The following is a 20,697-nucleotide window of genomic DNA, read 5'->3' as shown; positions in this document are numbered from 1 at the left end:
CAATTATATGTTTATTTAAAATCCATAATTATTTTATAGTTTTAAGAGCATGATTTTAAACAACAATTTAAATAGATTAAACTTTATCAATTGTTTGCATAGAAATGACTTGAACTAAATGTTAAAGCAACTTCTAGTCCTTGACTCTTGAAGAGATTTCAGCTTGACGCAGGTAGATTTAAAATCTTCTATAAAAAATAATTCTCTTTTTTAAAATTAAAAAGAGAATTATTTTTTATAGAAGATTTTTTATCTACCAGCCTAAAGCTGAAATCTCTTCGAGAGCAGGACTAGAAGTTGCTTTAACATTTGATTCAAGTCATTTCTATGCAAACAATTGATATTTAATAAGTGCAAACTCTCTCTTCCCAAACCTCTTTTGACCTCCTCCAACATTCTCTCTCATAAAGAAGTTGATAAAATTGGTTCTCAAGTTTTATCTCCATGAAATGTTGGCACTAATGTACCTTTTTTGGAAGTTGATATGTCATTGATAAATAAATTTTCTTCCTTCGAGACCTATTTTCCCAATTTCTCTTGTAGAATGTCGGTAAAAGTTCAGGTTAAGAAAATGAGACGCCAGGAAATGTGCAGCATTTTCTGCAAATTTTTTTTGCTCTGCACTTATGAATTATTGACTACTCGTATCTTCCCAACTGCTATTCAATTTGTTTTGTTTTCTCTTCATTCGTGGAAGGAGAAATCTTTTAGGGTTTATATGTCCCCAGGGCGATGTTTGTAAACCTGTTTTGATATTGGAAGCAAAGTGTTTTAGGGTTTCTATGGATGGGCAGCGATGATGACCAAATAATCTTCTCGATGAATGCGAAAATGATCGCATCAAAGAACATCCAAGGGACTGGGTTGCCCATGCGTTAACATCCGTGCCATCTAATGCATGTACGGTCCAATACGATTATTATAGCATCATTTGGGATTCGCCCTAATATACCTTTTTGGGAATTTGATGTGTCATTGATAAATAAATTTTCTTCTTTCGAAACCCATTTTTCCAATTCCTCTTGTAGAATGTCGGTAAAAGTTCAGGTTAAAAAAATGAGACGCCAGGAAATGTGCAGCATTTTCTGCAAATTTTATCTGCTCTGCACTTATGAATTATTGACTACTTGTATCTTCCCAACTGCTATTCAATTTGGTTTGTTTTCTCTTCATTCGTGGAAGGAGAAATCTTTTAGGGTTTATATGTCCCCAGGGTGAAATTGTTTGTAAACCTGTTTTGATATTGGAAGCTTAAGTGTTTTAGGGTTTCTATGGATGGGCAGCGATGATGACCAAATAATCTTCTCGATGAATGCGAAAATGATCGCATCAAAGAACATCTAAGGGACTGAGTTGCCCATGCTTTAACATCCGTGCCATCTAATGCATGTACGGTCCAATACGATTATTATAGCATCATTTGGGATTCGCAAACGAAGTAATGTGGTTTTTTGATGGCTTATTCTTATGCAAAATTGCTCATTAGTCATTATCACAATTGCAACCTTTTTCTGTTATTCTCCTTTTAGACCAGGGGCCTTATTAGGAGTAGCATGCAGCTGTGGACTTCATCGTACCTTATTGCGGCGGGATTTGAATCTGGGCCATACATTCTGAATTGTACTTTATTTGCAATACTTTGTAGCCTCATTTATTTTCATTTTTATGCAATTATTTTTTATATGTACTTTTGTGTTTATACAAGTTATTAATATGTCCTGGGTAGTGAGCAAATGGTTTGGTGATTAATACATTGTTAACTCGGACTGAGCTATTCTCACATCGTCTTCCTGTTGCTCATTGTTAATTGTGTTTATTATGCTTGAATGGTACTGCCTCAGTAGTTTTAAAAAAAAAATCCAGAATGATGCAGCTATTGCTTCTTTAAGCTTTGATTATTGGAAACAGTTTTCTCTGCTATATGGAACGAGATATTTTCCATTTCTGTCGTATTGAAACCAGTTCCACTATATGGAATGAGTTTTTTTTCATAGTCTTGCCATATTGAAACCAGTTACGCTATATGGAACAGTATAATTTATAACAATTAACAATCAATATAATAACTTTCTAGACATTTAACCACAGAGGATATACTTCTGAAAAATACGAGATTCACATATTTTTTTCTGTTTAAGCAGCATTTTATCTAAATTCCAAGATAGATACCTGAACGTCTGCATTGCAAGGACAATTTGCATGCCAATGAACAAGAGACCGACTTAATTCTTTATGAGAGTTCCAACAATTGGATTTGCAGCCCTCGTTCTTACCTTTATTAGAATGCACTATCTGATGCATCACCAGTCCTCATAGATGGGATCTCTGACATGCCTATTATTCAACGAATTATCATGACAATACGCTAAGGCTTGCAACAAAAGGAAGATATGCCCTAAACTAAAATCCACAACTTTAGAATGTATGACCTCACTATCTTCACCTAACGTGGCTATGAAATTTACAGCTTCATGTTTCCATTGTAGGTTCTTCTTGGGGATACCAATATCTGTTATAAAACCATTGGGAATCAGCAGCTACAGCTTCTCCATCTTGATTACGATGCCAATTGTAGTAAGCATGTGTCTTGTTTTTTATTTCAAGAACTGCATGCCCAAAGCTTGCTTCTCTAAATTCTGAATAATGCGGTTGTGGTTCTGTAAAACTGCAGCCCCAAACATTTGATATTCACAGGCTTCAGGTAAATGCACCCATTTGATTCCTAATGCAAAAAAAGAACAAGAGCGAGAGAAATGATGTTCAAATTTCAACTTACTTAGCTGCAAGGCCTTCTAGATTTCCACCATCACCAATGGTAATGTAAACAGGAGAAGATGGATCAAGCACTGGTGTGCACTTCCCATTCACTACGTTGTAAGCCACATTTGATATGCGTTTCTGCAGTGACAAACAGTTTGAATTGCTACTTAAGGTCAAAGAGCTTTGTTGGTTTGCTACTAATTAACACAATAGTTATCCACAGGCCTAATTAACGGATCATGAGTTTCAATGGTGGATTAACTTTGTTTATATCAGATAGAATATCAAATACACAATGTTTAATTTAATATGTAATAGAATCTTAAATTAAAAAATACGCGCACATTGTTATCTTCGTAATCTTGGAAAATGATCAGAATAAGGCTGGGGTATCCCTTAAGATTAATCCATACTTAAGGCAAAAACAGAAACCATGTGAGGTTCAATCCTAGAGCACTTCAGCATGCCAATCAAAGGCTGCAGGTTTGAGTCCTAGCTCATACATGCTTTTCATCATGGTTTTATAGCAAAGCCAAATGAGTTCAAGCTGGTGTATGTATTTTGGAAAGCTGTGCTGGAATGTCAATCCACACTCAAGGCAAAAACAGAATCTATGAGGGGTCGGTAGGTTAGAGGTAGAGTGCCCCAGCATGCCAATGGGAGGTCCTACGTCTGAGTTCTAGTTCATTGCTTTTCATGGAGGAGAACAAAGCACACACTTATAAAAAGAAGTAATAGTTTGGATTGGAGAAAAAAGTAATTTTAAAAGTTACATACAAAAGTAAAACAAGTGTATTACCAAAAGGATAACTTTTCTAAGTAAAATAATTCTTAATAGCTTGAGACTGATATCTCTCATCTATACTAGAAAATGCTGTAACTTTGGGGTAGACTTAAGAAGAAAATGATCTAGGAAATAGGAACTCTTGGGATTGCTATTTCAAACCAAATGGAAGTTTTAGAAGTTGGAACAGTATCGAAAATTTAAGGAATGCATTGGAAAGCTCAGTTCCAGTCAAGAAAACTTCCAAGAATTCTTGAAAACTGGCTGGAAGCTTCTGAAAATGTTTGCAAATTTCATGAGTCTTATTTCTGAGATAAGAGAATGTCTCAGAAACCTAGAAATGGATCTCTACCCTATTAGAAATACTTTCAGTGCAGACAACTTCCAAGAACTTTTTCTAAAAATGTCATCAAAATTCAGTAGTTTTATTTCTGAGACGAGAATTTTTAAGAAACCTAGAAATGTGTTTCTAGCCAAGTAGCTATATGACAGCTTAGTGACAAATGGAGAGGCTATCGTTTTTATTTCACTGCAGAGCCGGCCCCTTGAAGTCTGCCAGTTGCAAATACAGGTAAACATAGATTCTCCAAAAGACGAAAAAGAGTGGCAACATTTTCGGCTGGAGCGTTTGTGAGGAAACTGCAGTGAGAGATTGCATCTTGCTTGTTGATCCCAAGTGGAATTTACAGGGAGTTTCTTGCAAAAAGATCATAAATTTTCTCAGTAGATAATGCTGAGAAAATTTAAAAAGACCACTCACTTAACTATTCCTCATGCATAAGGCTTGAACGTTTCTCAGAATACCTGCTAGAAACTGCAGGCAGCCTCCTTCCACGGTCCACTACATTCCAGGACTACAAAAAAGATTTTACTTGCTATTATCTTACTCTTAATCCTTTGATAACCTAGTTTAGGATTTGAGGGACGTCATTCCATTTATGTAAAGAAAATGATTGCTTGAAAAAATAGTATGAATGTATACTTTATAGTTAATAGAAAGGACATAAAAAATCTTGAAAATGAAATTCAATTGGAAAATGCACAATATTTTGAACTTACAGATCTTTCATAAGCATGAACATGGCCGGCAAAGACAATGTCAACCTTGTATTTTATAAACCATGATTCATACTGTACTCTCATAGTCTCCCCTTCCATGAAGTGGTAGTTGTTGCTGTTGTACCATGGAGTATGCATGAGCACAATCAACCATGGAGTTTCCTTCCTGTCAACTTTTGAAAATTCCTTCTCAAGCCACTTATATTGGGGAGTATACTTTCCTGCACATTGGTTGAACAATTTTGTTATACCTTGGAGAGCAGATCAAATTTAACAGAGTCACGTCTTTAATTCTCAGGAGTAACTAATTAACTTAACTAGTGCAATTAAAACTATAGTTATAGATGTCTTTGAATTATTACGGTCATTGTCAGGAATATAGTTTTTGGCCACTGTAGTTTAGTGACAGCCATGTAGTCGTTGGAATTGGGCATCTTATCAAAGGAGAATATTGGTTTGTTGCGAAGTTATCATAAGGAAAAATATTATATATATTAAGAAAGGACAAGTATATACAAAATAAAACTCCATTCATCAGAGATAGGTGGCGTGCCTTTCCCATGAAAGATTATTGGAGAATCCCACAGCCATTACTTTTTACTGCCATGATACTTAATGATTAATATATAAAAACAACCCTAAAAAAGGCCTTTGAGAGCACTCCCAGAATTTGCATGGTTGCAGAAGCCGATAAAACAAAAGAGCTCTTTGGTGTCTTAGACCTAGCCTTCTGTCATAACCGGTCTAGGCTTGTGGAAGCCTCCCAAAACAGAACCACTAAAATTAATAGCATGGATTAAATGCAGAATAAATTTGCCTTAAGGTATTGCAGGGACCTGTGTTGAAGGTGCATAGGTTTATGGTTTCTGAGAAGGCCATCAACTTCACTGGTCTTGAGGTTACATTTGTATGCCCATTTGAAGCGTAACTCTAAATTCTAGCAGGAATGGGTCACCTTATTTGGTGAACTGTGATAGTTTCTGCCAAGCTCATTTTAACAATCCATATGTACCACTATTGTTTTGGCACTGAAAAAATTTAGGGAATCCTATGCATGTTGTTACTTGTTTGGTGAGCATCTACCTTATCAAACTCTTGGGAATTAGTGTCAAGAATGCAAAATTTGGATTGGCATTAGGAGATATGGGTAATTAGCAAATACAGTGAGGCATTATTGAATGCAAATAATCCAAATCAAGAAGCAGAGTATCACAAGTGAAAGAGGTGTAAAAGATTTGATTTATCTCAGACCACATAAGAGAAATGGGACAGTGTGTAAAGACTTCATGAGACCAACATTCTCGCTACATTGCATGGATGATTATAATTTCTCTTGTTGAACTTAATTGTCATTCTGTCTGTGAGTTGTCTATTTTTGTATCTGCGTAATGTGGAACTGCAACTCTATTGTATTCGCTGTATTATTTATTTTTGCTTCTACTTAGAATAGCTTACTTTAGTACAGATGCAATTAAATTTTAGAAGCTTGAATAAGATTTTACTTTTATATCCAGTACACAAAGAAGTTGATCATGTTGAAAAACTCACCATAGGCCGAATATGAGGAGAGAACAATGATGTATGCTGATGCACGCTTAATTGAATACCAAAATGGAGCTGTACTGTTTGAAGCACGATATGGAACATGGTATCGATGCTTGTATGGTTTAAAGGGCTGTGTTTCCCCCTGCATAAAAATAAAATCAAATGAAAAGAAAATCGTTTCACTATTTACAATACTTTATTCATGGCACTGATTTCAAACTAGTATATGTACACATTTAAGTATCAATGTTTTAACAGGATGAAGATCACAAGGAAAATTGGGAAGCAGAATCTTTCTTTTCCATGACATCCCCCAGAGAGAAGGATATATTTTTTTGTGTAACATGTGCAGACAATAAAACTACTTTATAAGCCCTTTGTTTGTTTCTTAAATGTAGAGCAGCTAATACAATTCATGCACCATAAACTGTTTTCCGATCACATGCAACTCTTTCTCCATGGATATTAATGTGTTGCACTTAGTATGCATTGATTTCGAATTGGCTTTCCAGATGAGGGTTCTTATGAAAAAACGTTGGAAGCCTCTAGCTCTTACATTAGCCAAACTGGATTTCAGTTTCCCTTCATTACACACGCAACTGAATTATTATGTGATTTCTAGATGGGTTCTAACCAGGTATCTTGAAAATGCATCTCCAGCTATTTCAAGGTCTTGGAGGTTAACCTGTAATTGAGGCCTTAGCTCTTTTCCATTAACCAATCAAGAAGCCAATAACACTTACAGAAGCATCTACTGCTTAACATTTAGCAGATACGATCCTAAACTAAATGATTGTCTATACAAGAAGGGATTATGAATCCGTCACTTGATTTTCACCACAATTAACACAGCATAAAACCATCATCATATCATGTATAAAGTAATCATAAGTACTGCACAAATTTTTAACCGAGTATATCATTTCATTTTCACTGCAGATTTCTATTGAAACTCACATCATTAATCCACCTTAACTGTTGTCTATTCAGCACAGGGTGAGCTAAGATTGAGGGTTTGATTCGCCTCTGAACGATTGACATTTACATGAGGAATCCAACCATTAGTTCACCCAAATGACACAATTCTCCACAAAACTTTCCTCTGAATCTGTTCTATCCATGTTAGGCAATCAATTTTACACTCTCTGAGGTCCTTTTACAGCACTTAGCACCATGGGTGTTCAATACATTAAACTGAGGCATCAGTTCTACTCATGGCATCAGCCCTGTCTGCTTACTGTACGTCAAACTACCCAGAGCATGTCTTTATTCCTATATCCGTACAAAGCCTCCAATTCCTCAAAAGGTCAATTTCATCAATTATATTTTGTCATCTCCCTCCAAGAGTTCATAACTGAAAATATTTAATGTCTTCACCAAAGAAAAATGGACATAACATTTGATCTGCTTATGCCAAGATGTGGACAAATTGATGGAAGTTACAAGCAATGGTCCCATGCAGCAGACCTAGATAAACAACAAACTGGTTGATGAATTTAAAGGAGGCTCGTTGGACTTATTTGGTTGATTTGTTTAAGACTCATGCTTAAAGGACTGACCCTATAGGTGATTTTGGATGATATTTATCCTTTATACAGTTTTTGTTCTTGCAATCAATAACATACCGTTACTTTTGGGTTTGATAATTTGTCGTAGTGATCATTATATGCTGTGTCACCAGTGGTGGGATAAGACATTTGATACCAGGAATTGATCATTATATGCTGTGTCACCAGTGGTGGGATGAGACATTTGACACCAGGAATCAAGTTCCCCTTTAGATAAGAAAGTTCTTAATTTTCAAGTCTATCAAGAATAAGGCCAAACCTTTGCAGACAGGTTCATTTCTCTGCCATATTTGTTGGAGGAAAAGCTCGATTGATGATCCAAAACATCTTTAATTAGTCACCTTTACAGGGTGGTGGATGCTGGATATAAGAAAGATCAGGATTATCCATCTGTAGTTGGATGAGCTTAAAGTTGAAGAATATTATGATAAAGTCAATGCATGAAGCAAACTTATATAGGACAGGAAGGCAGAGAATGTGTTTCATTATTTCAAGCATTTTCTAAAAGTAAGCCAAGTTTCAATAAGACAGGATTATGAGTAATACCGGACTCCACAAAATATGACGTAGGAAGGGACCAGGTAATAAGGACTCTTGAGAGTTCAAAGCTGTTATTAATGTGTATGACGAAAAGGCTTCAGCGCCAAATTGAAATAGATTTACTGGCAAGTATCTTGTCCCAGGTGATAAGGAAAGTTTAGATTACAGGCAGAGTACTTTTGGCAATCAAATCTACTTTTGTTGCTTGGGTGCTTGATGAAGGGAACCTGGAATACATAATGAATTGGTGGCTTCTCTGCATATAATCAGCTACAATTTTTTGTGAAAGTAATTTCTAAGAGGCTTGATGGAAAGGCTTCTTAAAAATTAAATTGTGTGTGCCAGGCTGGAAAGTTAATAATAGCTTTACTGTTGTCATGGAGACAATTTATTCCTCTCTTCATGCCAACTAACTGTGTTTAAAGATTGATTTTATATTACACCTATGATCATTTGGGATATGATTTTTATTCACAGTTTAATTCTCTACTCTAGTTTTTGCAGAACTAATGACAAAGTTATGGTGAATGGGTCCCCATCTCATTATTTTGTCACTCTAGGAGCGATAAAACAAGGTTTGCCTTAATCGCCATTATTGTATCAAATGGCAGAAGACAACCTTTGATACCTTATGAGATGCACTAAAAATTATTTAATCTAATATGCAATCAGGTAAGGCAAACCTTTTCTGTACAATATGTAGAGGTGATACTGTTGAATCTTACCATTGGCAGGGTTGGGATGATTGCTTCTGTGATTAGTTGCAATCCTTGTGTCACTGTGATTGCCCGACCTTGTCCAACAGGTGCACACTTGCTTGTCGAAATTCTTCACAACCAAACTTTGAATTTGGACACTCTGATAAGTGTGGAGTGCCATCTAAGTTGTAATCGCTTTTAGAAATATTGTTGATATTCTTGTGGTTAATCTCAGCTGTTTTAAATAATATTATACTTTCAAGTGGCACTTGACTGGAAGAGACTTAAACATAGCACCATGCTCTAACCATTTTCATATCTGCGAGGTGCAAAAATTAATTTGTACAAGTCAAATTGTGCATTGATTATATACATTCTTGCACATTCCAAGGATGGATGGGAATTCTTCTTTATGCTACTTGGGAGTATTAATGGCATAACCCCTTCTCAAGGCAGAACCCAAAGTGCAAGCCTGAAATAGAGTTCTGTGTTGAAACTTGAAAGGATTGCAGTGCTTAAGTCTATGATGTTAAACCTTTCAATTTACTTCCTGCTCTGTTGAGTGTGCCTTGGAAACTAGTTATTAAAGGACTAGTAAAATTTCTTGATGACTACTAATGGGGTTTTCGTCTCAGTTACTGGTTCCAGTTTGGTATGCTGGTATGGCAATTTTTTGGGGGGGATTATGCATGTTTTGGGTACGTCCATATATAAAAACATATACAAATCATATATATGTATTCATAACTTTTAGCCTAAAAACGGAAATTAAGTTCAAACACATAACAGCATATAATTAACTATGTGTTTGGGTACCCCCATATACAATAAACATATAAAAATCTTAAACATATATATACATATGTTAGCCTTAAAACAGGAATTAAGTTCAGAAAACCACATAACATACATATAATAAGCAAAACAAAGTCTTGAACCATTGGCAGGAGCAGAGAGAAAGCTCAGAATCTAAGAATGTAGAAGTTCGTATGCACTGGATATTACAGATCAGGAACTAAAGTTCTGAGAAGTATTTAATGCAGTAACAAATCTTAGGAAGAAATAAATGGTCTGTAGTTCATGAAGATTGTTGCCTAGTTGGTGAGGTCCATCTGATTCACAGAAAGAGATAAGTTTGAAAGCCAGAATTATTTTCATGCCTAACATCCATGTAATTTATACACCCATGGAAATTAGATGCAGTTACCAAGGCTGCAGATGCTCAGATAGAGACCAAGAAGAGTTTAAAAAAGATCCATAAAAGCAGGGCCAAATGCCCATTGTTGGTCATTGGTGCTATGATAGCTTGCATGTTTGCCATTTGGAATACATGAATGAAAAAAGAAACCCTGAAATTGAATCTTTTCTATACCGGCATGAGGGTATGGGTATTGATATACAGGTAGTCAGTTGTGTGGGCATCGATGTCTTTCACTTTACGAGAGGCATGCCCTTGACTCTTCATAATGTGATTCACAGGATTGTCATATTAGAGAAGTTCATCACTCTATAATAATGGAAAATTACAATTTGGGGCTGTAATTTTTCACGGTTTGGTTTGGAATGCAAGGAGAGTTCCAACAGTGGTTACCTAAACTAAATGAAACAATTTGTTAAGTCCATTTCTCTAAGGAATGGGTAGACATACATCATGTTAAAGGTTTAGATGGGACGATATGTTTTTTACATTTTTTTTCCAAATATTATGTAGCAGCTTACATGATAGATTTTTAGTTTGTCATTCTGTCTTTGCATTTTTGTGGAAGAGGGAATGGTGGAAATATTTCTTTGAAGCTTTTGAAAACACACTCTAAGGGGAGAGAATTGATTGCCCACTCTTACCGTTGTCTTTCTTATTTTATTCAGAGGGACATACTACAACAAGAATAGAACCCTAGGAGATAACTTCAAATCTTGTCCACCGTCCTAGCGAATAAAGTCTCTGTTGGAACAAAAGAAAAATTTGAGTTCATGAATGCTATTCGAGGACTTGCTGCAGGTTAAGCATTCTTTATGGGGACTTGTATGTGTTATATTTTCCTCTGTTTTTTATTGGTGAGGTTATATATGGGCATATCTTCTGTGTATGCCAGGGGAGTGGGAAGGTCTAATGACCGGTCTTTGAACTAAATGATATAAATCCTCTTTATGCTTAAATTAAAAAGTATCAACACCCCATTTATATATTTTCTTGTGTGGAGAAAATTTGAGACCTGCTAAACTTCTCAAGCTCATAAATTTCTGCTTGTAGTTAAACCACTTGTTCGTGCAGTATGGATATATAGAAATACATGCTTTATGTATGGTTTCCTCTATTATCAGGTGATTGAGCAATTTAAATTACAAATCAAGACTGTTGGAAAGTGTAGCAAGAGCACTGATGAGTTTAAAGATTTATTTTTAAAAATTTATCTGTCTAAAGTATTTACTGGCATTGCTATTCTTTCTCTTTAATTTTCTGTTTCTTAAAGTTTTGTTGTGTTATTGACTACCGGCCTATGTTGTTGGGTTCTTTACAAATTATCATTATTGCCATATGGCAATGGATTAGCATTTACATGGAGAAGTTTTAGAAACAATTTTGGGAAAGTCGGGGGCATTTTATTCTTAGTAACATTGGTTGAAGATGTATAGATTTTCTGGAATCAATTTTTTTTAATAAGAAGTCTTCCAAGTTATTTATTCTCTCGAATCCCTTACAACTACGTGACTTGTATAATCTGACTTTGATGTTGTCAGTAAAATACTTAAAACTTTCAGAAAAGGGCTCCTTGCTAATAAAAATAAATACTAACATGTTGAATATTATTATACTATTTTACTTCTGAAATCATATTTTCCATTTAAAACATCAGTTTTCTTAAATAACTAATATTTGGACTCTAGTTGAGAAATATAAGGGCCAAAGAAGCTAAAAGAACACAACCAATTAGACCAAGTTACAAATTAATTTCTTAATTATGTTAGTAGTGGTTTTTGCAGTGTACACAATTTCAAGTAGCAAATTTGTGATAAAAATTAAAAACATTTAATTATCCTCAAAACAGTAATGCTTAAAGAGAAGTACACATACAATCTCAGGTTCAAAATCAAGCTCATGATTTCCTGCTGTCCATATCCAGGGTTGATAAGCTGCACTTTTTTCAACAAATCTTCCCCATGAGTCCCATCTCCTATTATCATGAAATTCATAGTTGTCTGCATAGGAAAGATCTCCTACGAATAAAACTGCCTGTCCTTTGGACTTCAAATAATGCTGAAGGGTCTTATTTGAGTCAAAGGATTGACCAAGATCCCCTGCATACACACTTTATCTGTAAGGTTTCACTTGCAACTATAAAAAAGTTCATGGAAAAGCTAAAAAGTGTTTCTGGTTGATAAGATCCTTATTAAAGAACATGACAGTTTCATAATAATTAGCTTAAATAATAGCAGCAGGGTCCAGTAAGTGACATATTAGGGACAGATAAGGTTTAAGGTTTCTGATCTTTTTGGGTTGTTTTCCTACACTGAAAACTAAGGGCGCACCCTTCTTAAATGAGGTGAACATGCTTTCTATATAGTAACATCACTGGTAAGAGCATTCTAAATTATCATTGAGGTGATAATAATGAGTTAATGAACAAGCTGGTCCGTGACTTTACAATTCTCATTTAAGACGAGGCCTTAATTAATTCATGAGGTCAATTGATTTCCTAGATTTTGATTTCCTGGAAGCTTTCAACAGCACCATGTTAAGGCAGCTAACTTACTAATGCCTGTTTGGAAATCAAATATTACCACGCAATCTCTGAGGCAGTTAACTTACTCATAGCATATCTATCAGCAAGGGCTTCAAGGCTAAACTCTTCCTATGACTAGTGCCAAATAGAAGAGGAGTCATGTACAAGGCATTACTATCATATGCACTGAAGGCAATGGCATGGAATTGGGCATTACAATGCAATGCTAGATGGATATTTTATGTTTTCACATTCCCTTTGCACTTGAGGAGGTTGCTCTCTGTGTTAAAGCTCTTCGATTCTGTGGGAGAATAGGTATTTAAGTAGAAACGCATCTTGGCTGCCAGTCATCTTCCTCAGAATAATATTTGACTAGCATATACTTCATTAAGGGGTGGTGTCATTATTTCATAGCTTTTCCATAGGTATTGTATGATGATGGAAACTTTAAAGCATATAATATTCATTCTTCATAGACAGTTCATGAATAGAAAATATTCTGTTAATGTTTTGTGGCTTGTTGGGTTGACACTTTGAAAAAAGGTAAGCTTGCAGTCAATATCATAAGAAATCAGGTTTCTATCACCACTATGCTGATGGAAACTGCAAAGAGTGGAGTGACTATTCATTCTTCATAAACAGTTCACTAATGGAAAAATGCCTGGCAAGTTTTTGTAACTTGTTGGGTTCACACTTACAAAAAAGGCAAGCTTGCAGTCAATCTTGTAAGGAATCAGGTTACTATCACCAAGAAGCTGCTGAACAATTATCTCTATAGCATGAAGAATTGCAAAAGACTTCCTATAAATTTAGAATGAAGTAAGTTGTAGATTGCCCCAAAAAGTGTAAATCGATGTTTCTGATCTTCCAATTAGACTTCAGATACCCTAAACTGCATAATTGAATAAAAAATCCCCTATTAGCAAAGATCATACTTCCTATGATGGAAGTTTAATCTTAAAGACTAAATATCTTTGATGTAGATTATCACTAAAAGATGATGCAATTTTGATGAAGGTATCAATTAATGCTTGTTTATATACGTAACACTAAAGTTTTCTGTTAGGCCAATTCTATGAGTGCCCTTTTTCCGGGCAACTAACCTATCAACATTTGTCACATATTGTCAGATGATTGGAGGTGACAAGGGCCTTCATACCTTGCTACTACTTCAGCTTGTGACTGTTCTAGTTGGGTAGGATTTTCCTTGAAGTTGCTATGATCAATTAAAGGGTTAGATCACAAACGTACACTTTGATTCCTTACCTTGTGCCATTATTGAGGAGGTTTACTTGTTTTCTATGTTCCACCGATTTTTCAGGATAGGGATGGTAGGGTACATGGAGATGCATATCTGGGATGGTTTTTGTGGGAGGCCATTTTTTAGGGGATGCCAAGAGAACAATTAAAAATAGGGAAAATTTAAAAATATAAGAAATTTCAAATTTTCATATAATAACACATTCACCATATTGATTTATAACTACATTATGAAACATTATAGCTGAATTGAGAATTCACACGAGTCAACATACAAATTAACAACTTTTCAATGTCTAATCATTTGAGTTCTCATTATCAAGATTCAATACACATACAACAAAACGAAAAGGCTGAAAGGTCTCAACTGCAAAATGACAAAATGTGGACAATTAAATCTGTTGTTGCTATGCCTCTCTGCTTCATCTTCATGTAAATCAAAATCAAATTTTGAATTTGAGTCGCTACCAATATTAAGACTCCTTCATCCAATGGAATCCCAACCAATCCCTTCTATACCTCATCAATTTGTGTGGCATTTTTGGAATTAGCATTTCATCATGCATGTAGAATTTGTCAATCTTGAAGTCCTAGAGCACGATGTATGACCACCAACTTCTCAGCTCATTGGGAGTTAAGCCTATTTCCTCTTAATTGATTGAATGAAGTTGTACGTGGATCAGTTCTTCTCTACAATAGTGGAACTAGCACATTGTGAAAGAAGGCAGTGGGAAGTATCCTTAATTCTCCTCCATCATTGCCATGCCATTTCCATTGTCTAATAGAGTATAATGAAGTTGAATTTATTTTATGTAGCCCTCTTTATCCTCACCTTTGGTTTCTAGATGTTGGACCCTAAAGATTGACAAAAGAAAAGCCACGGTGTTTGAAGTATAGTTGCCTTCTCATTGCTATATATCTCTCTAAGGGCCTTCATGGGCCATCTTTCACCACTTCTATCATCAAAAGGAGAAAATCTCTGAGGCATTAGCACATACCATTTGGGATTGAAAGCACGGGCTACCATATAAAATGAGGTTTTCATACTGTTTCGTCACATCACCATGGGCATGATATGCTCCTATATGATCCCAAATCAGGATCTTTGCTATGAATTGCTTTCTTCATCTACCAAAGCAAATCTAATGACCACACAACAGGTGAGATAAGGAGCAAATGTTTTTATAAACAATTATTTAAAAAAGGATTAAGACTCAAATGACTAAGTGTAATGCCCATCTTTAGATGTTGCACAATAGTTGATACCCAAAAGCTCTAGATGTTGCACAATAGTTAATGCCCAAAATCTTCAGTTGCTGCACAACAGTCTTTTGTTGCTATACAATAAGTTTTCAGTTGCTGCGCAGCAAGTCTTTAGTTGTTGTGCAATAGTATTTTGTTGCTACAAAAGAAGTTTACAGTTGCTATAAAAAATGGAAAAAACGAGGAAATTTTTTGTTTTTAGGTGTTTGTGTCTTTGTTTTAGTTTAGGGTTGTTGTTAAGGGGTACGGGCATCCATGTAGCCCTTACCCCACACCCCTTTCTGTTTTCTTTTTCAATTGAAATTTTTGTAGGTTGGGCCATAGGGGATGGTTAGCCATCCTCGGGATGGTGAAGGAACATCTAGGTGTCTCTTGGCTGTCTCAGGGATGACTAGCCATACCCTACCGTTTCTAGTTGCCCCTTGTGATTTTTTCAGCATAACCAGAAATGTTTACAGTTTTTTAGGGAATATTCCTTGGGAAATTTTTTACCTGTCCCTGTGCTCACCGTGTAGGAAGGGTGTAAATTCCTAGGGGATGTGTCCTTGTGGAACATAGCAAGTTGTTATGATTAGGTTGTAATAGTCTTTTAGTCCTCAATATGACTTGGAAATCATATCCACAACAAGGGTATTGTACACTTTATCATGAGCGTGATTTACTATTACCTTTAAGTGAATTGGAGTTGGGGCAAAACTAGACTAGCTCTTACTGTAGCAGTATGAAAGAGTTAAAACCAAAGGTGATAGCTAAATCAGTAAATAGGTATTTTTATCCTTGTGAAATTTCCATTCCAATTAGTATTGCTTTATAGAATTTTTGGTATTTCTGTACTGTAGAACAATCAAACATATATTTGAAAATATAAGCATGCTTCATTGTAAGACATAGGATAAAACTTGCTTTCAGTGCCATAATGAATTTTGCAGAATTGCATGGAAACAAATACGACATTGGGTATAGATACAAATAAGCCAGACATGCCAATTGTAAAATATGCATATGCTTACAGTTCAATTATTTATACATTGAAGGGTATAGAACATAATTTAAAAAATATTTATTTATATATGTTGTTAAAGATATCAGTTTTCCACAATCCATAATATATGCTTGCTGCTGCTTTTGGATAAGATTGTGTGTGTGTTTTTGCATCAACATTTTGGATCACACCCTCTAAAATCCTGATGATGGATCACTAATGTGATCCAAAACATTGATGTAAACACACACACAATCTTATCCAGAAACAGCAGCAAGCATATATGGGATGTTTTTATATTTTTGTTTATAACATTTTTATTTATTTGTATATTAAGTTTGTGACTTTGTTTTGTGTGTGTGTGCACGCTCGCACACATATTTTGTGTTATACATTTTTTTTTTTTTTTCAAATTTTGAATGTTTTCATAAAGCCTTTATGGATGCCGCAGAGGGTGATTGGATACAGCCCAAATATAGGCTTGTATGTGGAAACGTTTGGTTATTATATCCATGCTGTATCCACAGTATCCTATCCATATTTGCCATCTGATTCACAAATATATGTATCCAAACAAGTCAGGGGAAGTATCCAGTGACTCTGGAATTTTTGTGATTGAATGTTACTGTCCAGATTGTGCTACAGATGTATGCGAATTTGTTTTTCTCTTTACACAGAAACCTCTTTTATACATTTATAATTTCGGCCGTATATGGCTGCCCTATCTATAACAAGCTGGAGTTTATTGCCAAGAGTATTTCATTTGAATGAGGGTGGGAAGCCAAATCAAAACTACATAGAATAGGAAGCATAATCTAACCAGCTAAAATTTAGTAAGTTAGACATGTCAACAAAAAAGTTGCTTTATAACTAAACTAAAACAAATTAGAATAGTGATACATAATATTCCAAGCTGGACTTACCAATGACACCAAAAGTATATGGGGCATCAGGACCGGGTCTTGGAGGAGTTGAGAATGAAAATTCACGTGTTGTGTTTCCTTCTCCAATCTTGTAAAAATATGTTGTGTCAAACTGCAATAAGAAGAAATGAAGAAAAATTGAATATATTGCCTTGCACTGAAGAAAAAATTCTTGAAGAAAAGTACAGAACTAGAATCTACCTTTGAAAAAAATTGTATTATAAAGTTAAGGCACCAAAGTCATGATGACACTCGACTTGAGATTTTAGCTGAGATTCAATATCAATAATTGCTTTACAAATAGAATACACACATAATTCTAATATATTATTATATTTTTCTCATGTGTTTAATGTTGACTATAATTTGTGGATGCCTAGATCTGTGTGGCAGATGTTTTAATCATTTTATAAAAACTTTCTGGCCATAGTCTGGTGCCTGATAAACTTGATAAAATTTAATTAACATTTTTATAAGCAAGCTTTCATATTTGTGCATGTATTTATAGTTTATTACCACTTGTGAAATCCTTTGCATAAATTTTGAGCAACTACGGATTAAGCATCTCTATATGTCAAAACTCATTAATTCATTTGTTTTTTATTAGTAAAGCAGCGTTAACCAGGGTGCTGACCCTTAACATAGTCATAGACTATCAACAGCACATCATCAGCATCAAAACATCACATTATTTCATTTGTTAGATCATGCATTCACTTATCCTTTCTTGGCATATGTGTGACTAGTTTGCACTATCAAAAGCCAATTTTCTGGTCCCAGGCCCATGAAGGATGAATTATTACATAAGAAGGCAATATATTGCAGATTTTTTTTCTTTAAAACCTTTCCATGCTACTTGAACAAGGTGGCTTAAATCTACTTTAGTCTAGCAATGCAAGTTTCTCTCTTTAGAAATGAAATTACACATTCTCCTGCAAGGGAACAGTATATTGACGTATTGTGCAATAAAAGGAAATTCTCTCGGGTGTATAAATACCTTTAAGTTCTTCAGTGTGCAATGATGAATATATCCCGATGTATAATTGTAGTACTTATAAGTTGTAACAATACCATTTGCTGCATTCTTGTACTTGTACTCCTTGGTTCCATATAAAACAGTGCTTGATCCAGGTTCTGATGGTGTAACCCATGATACAATTACAGCTTTACCAACAAGGTCTCCTTGAGTGATGTGGACCTGGAAATAAGGTATTTATTAGATCAAAATTAAAGCCTTTTAACAGATAATCCTAAATAGAATGATTAGAATCAGAATCTTGCATTTAATTCTTTAGAAACTCTCCTTCACATTTGCCGGAGAGTTAGCACTCAGAAACTCTCAAACTCTTTGCATAGAATGTTGATCCCTTGTTGCTCCTAACATAGTAAACAATGTAGATAGTGGACTTAATTTAATTGTTCAAAATCAAGCATATCTTGTGAAATTTGGTGTTAAACAAAAGAGATATTGACAACAACAATATTTCTGTGCAATAGAACCAAGGGACAGAGAAAGCCTTTATAACATTTTTGCAAATCTTCAGAACTGTGACGGCTGTAATCAGCAAGGAACTGGGTAAAAACTGTAGTTCTAATGCTTCCTAAAATAGTCAAGATGAACATAGTAAGATACGCCACGTTTATATTCCTCATACATTGAGTACCGAATTAATGAAATTTTTACGGACACAGAAATCTGTTGGACCTAGGTAAAAAATCATATGTTATTTATGACTCAGAACATTTTTTGGGGTGATTTAGCATATTGTAAATAAAGTCAAACTAACCCTGATTTTCATAAACTAGAAGATTTACTACTATATTCTTAAAATTATATTGAACCAATACGCAGGAAACGATTTTCATCTTCAGTTTCATTAGTATTACAAAGCTTAGAGTTTTTAAGTATATTATTAATAAAAGTAGTTTTGGTCAGAAACTAGAAACCGGAATGGCAAACATGATGGCAAACAACAATGTCAATATGATCGGAAATGATTTTTAAAAAAAAAAATATATATTTATTATTCGAGAGGATATGCTGTTGGGACCTGCACTAAGCAAGATATTACCCCTGGTAGGCGGCTCTTTATGAACTTTTATCTATGTAGGGATCAGAATTGAAATTGTTAATTAATTTAAAAATAATAAAATAAGAATACAACCATTTTAAATTTTTTTTAATTAATTAAAAATTCTGATCAACAGAGCATTCTGATCCCTGCATAGATGTCGTCTCTTTGTGAACCATTCAACAACTCCCCTGATAGACCAAGGGTCACTTGACAGGTTTATAGAAGTTCTGCCTAAAGAAATGTTGTAACAGATTTTGTTTTGGAGATTCATTATTTGTGCACATTGACAATGGATTAAACATTTGACAGTCACATTAAGTGGACCAGTCAATGTCTTACCATGCCAAAGGGTGAGTCAACTTGCAACCAGCCATGCTACGAAAACTTTGACAGACTGAAAATCTTGTAGAATGTTAAAAAATTGATAGGCAACAAGATACAGCCTGTTCATTTGATTGCAATCTTCATTTTCATAATAGAAGAAACTAGAATTTTAAAATTGAGAATCTTACAACTAGACTCCAAATTTTTATAGCAACTCATTTGTTACCTGTTGAGGAGCATTGTAACCCTCGGGAACTTTGAAAACATCACTGTCCATGGGCATATCCAGAGTTGCTTCAAGCCTTCTCACATATCTACTGGTAACTCCCGCTGCTGCAAATGATACAACAGCATTCAAGCACACGACTAAAACGAATAAACTTGAAAATTTCCTCTGGGAATCCATGTTGCATTCTAATCGTATACACAAAACTCTGCTTATCACACATCCGTCATCTCCCCACAATTAATAAATGCAAGATGAGACCTGCCCAGTCCCTGAAGATCTGGTGAGGATGACAACTAAACTGGAATATGCAGTGAGGATATGCTTTCAAATTCTATATAATTATAGCCTTGACTTGGAGATTACACATAACGGGTATTCTTAGTTTGAATTTACTCAGTGTTAAAGCATTGACTTCTCTTGGAATCTGGATTTCGGACTTTTCCAGATGCTAAATTATTCTATTCACATGCTGAAAAGTTTAAAGCGAGTCATTTTATTATTGAAGACAAGTTGGGTGAAGTCTGTAAATTTAAAAAGGTCAGACATGAACGAAGCAAGTTGTAGGCTACCCACCCAGGTTCATCATCTAAAAAGGCCACGAATCCAATGACTTGTGTGCACATAATAGATAACTATGTGCCCACAGAATATATCAACGTAAGTCAAGTATACAAGACAAGTTTTCATTGCAACTGAGCTCATTGTTCAATGATTGAGTTATATTCAAGCAAACCTCAAATCATGTGGATTGGGGGATCGATGTGTTTGACTGGGTAATGAGATAAAAGCCAAGAGACGTGTGAGATAGGATGAGAACATTAATAAGTCCACCAATTACCAGTGTGGCATCTTTGAACCAAATTTTTGTTAATAAGTCTAACCTTCCACCAATTACCAGTGTGGCATCTTTGAACCAAATTTTTGTATTATTGCCGTGATCTTTACACAGTTTAAGATTGGTCTTT

The 20,697-nt window shown here is 35.0% G+C and overlaps 1 protein-coding gene and 2 non-coding genes across 3 annotated transcripts; 2 read left to right on the top strand and 1 right to left on the bottom strand.

The window, feature by feature from the left end:
- Positions 1-789: 789 nt before the first annotated feature.
- Positions 790-869, top strand: LOC131079739 (small nucleolar RNA SNORD25). Its single transcript, XR_009114025.2, has one exon. It is a non-coding gene; the product is annotated as a small nucleolar RNA SNORD25 (small nucleolar RNA).
- Positions 870-1,278: 409 nt separating this feature from the next.
- LOC131079738 (small nucleolar RNA SNORD25) lies at positions 1,279-1,358 on the top strand. The gene has a single exon (XR_009114024.1). It is a non-coding gene; the product is annotated as a small nucleolar RNA SNORD25 (small nucleolar RNA).
- A 736-nt stretch (positions 1,359-2,094) lies between these two features.
- Positions 2,095-20,591, bottom strand: LOC131079728 (purple acid phosphatase 2). The gene is made up of 8 exons (XM_058017762.2): positions 19,730-20,591; positions 18,102-18,302; positions 17,105-17,216; positions 12,028-12,251; positions 6,152-6,290; positions 4,604-4,824; positions 2,777-2,898; positions 2,095-2,665 (listed from the first exon to the last, which is right to left on the bottom strand). Exons 1-8 carry the CDS (start codon positions 19,907-19,909, stop codon positions 2,470-2,472), a joined length of 1,395 nt encoding a protein of 464 aa, XP_057873745.1. The 5' UTR covers positions 19,910-20,591; the 3' UTR covers positions 2,095-2,469.
- Between the last annotated feature and the right edge of the window lie 106 nt (positions 20,592-20,697).

Source organism: Cryptomeria japonica, chromosome 1, assembly GCF_030272615.1.
Source record: "Cryptomeria japonica chromosome 1, Sugi_1.0, whole genome shotgun sequence".
NCBI lineage: Eukaryota > Viridiplantae > Streptophyta > Pinopsida > Cupressales > Cupressaceae > Cryptomeria > Cryptomeria japonica.
This window is presented reverse-complemented; position numbering and strand designations above follow the sequence as displayed.

Bases quoted from the DNA above. Each gene is read 5' to 3' on its own strand.
- LOC131079728 (XM_058017762.2), bottom strand. From the start codon at position 19,909: ATGGATTCCCAGAGGAAATTTTCAAGTTTATTCGTTTTAGTCGTGTGC. The intron at 4,825-6,151 runs GTGAGTTTTTCA...ACCAATGTGCAG, and splicing joins CTCCTCATATTCGGCCTATG to GAAAGTATACTCCCCAATAT. The intron at 2,899-4,603 runs GTAAGTTCAAAA...TTGTCACTGCAG, and splicing joins TTCATGCTTATGAAAGATCT to AAACGCATATCAAATGTGGC.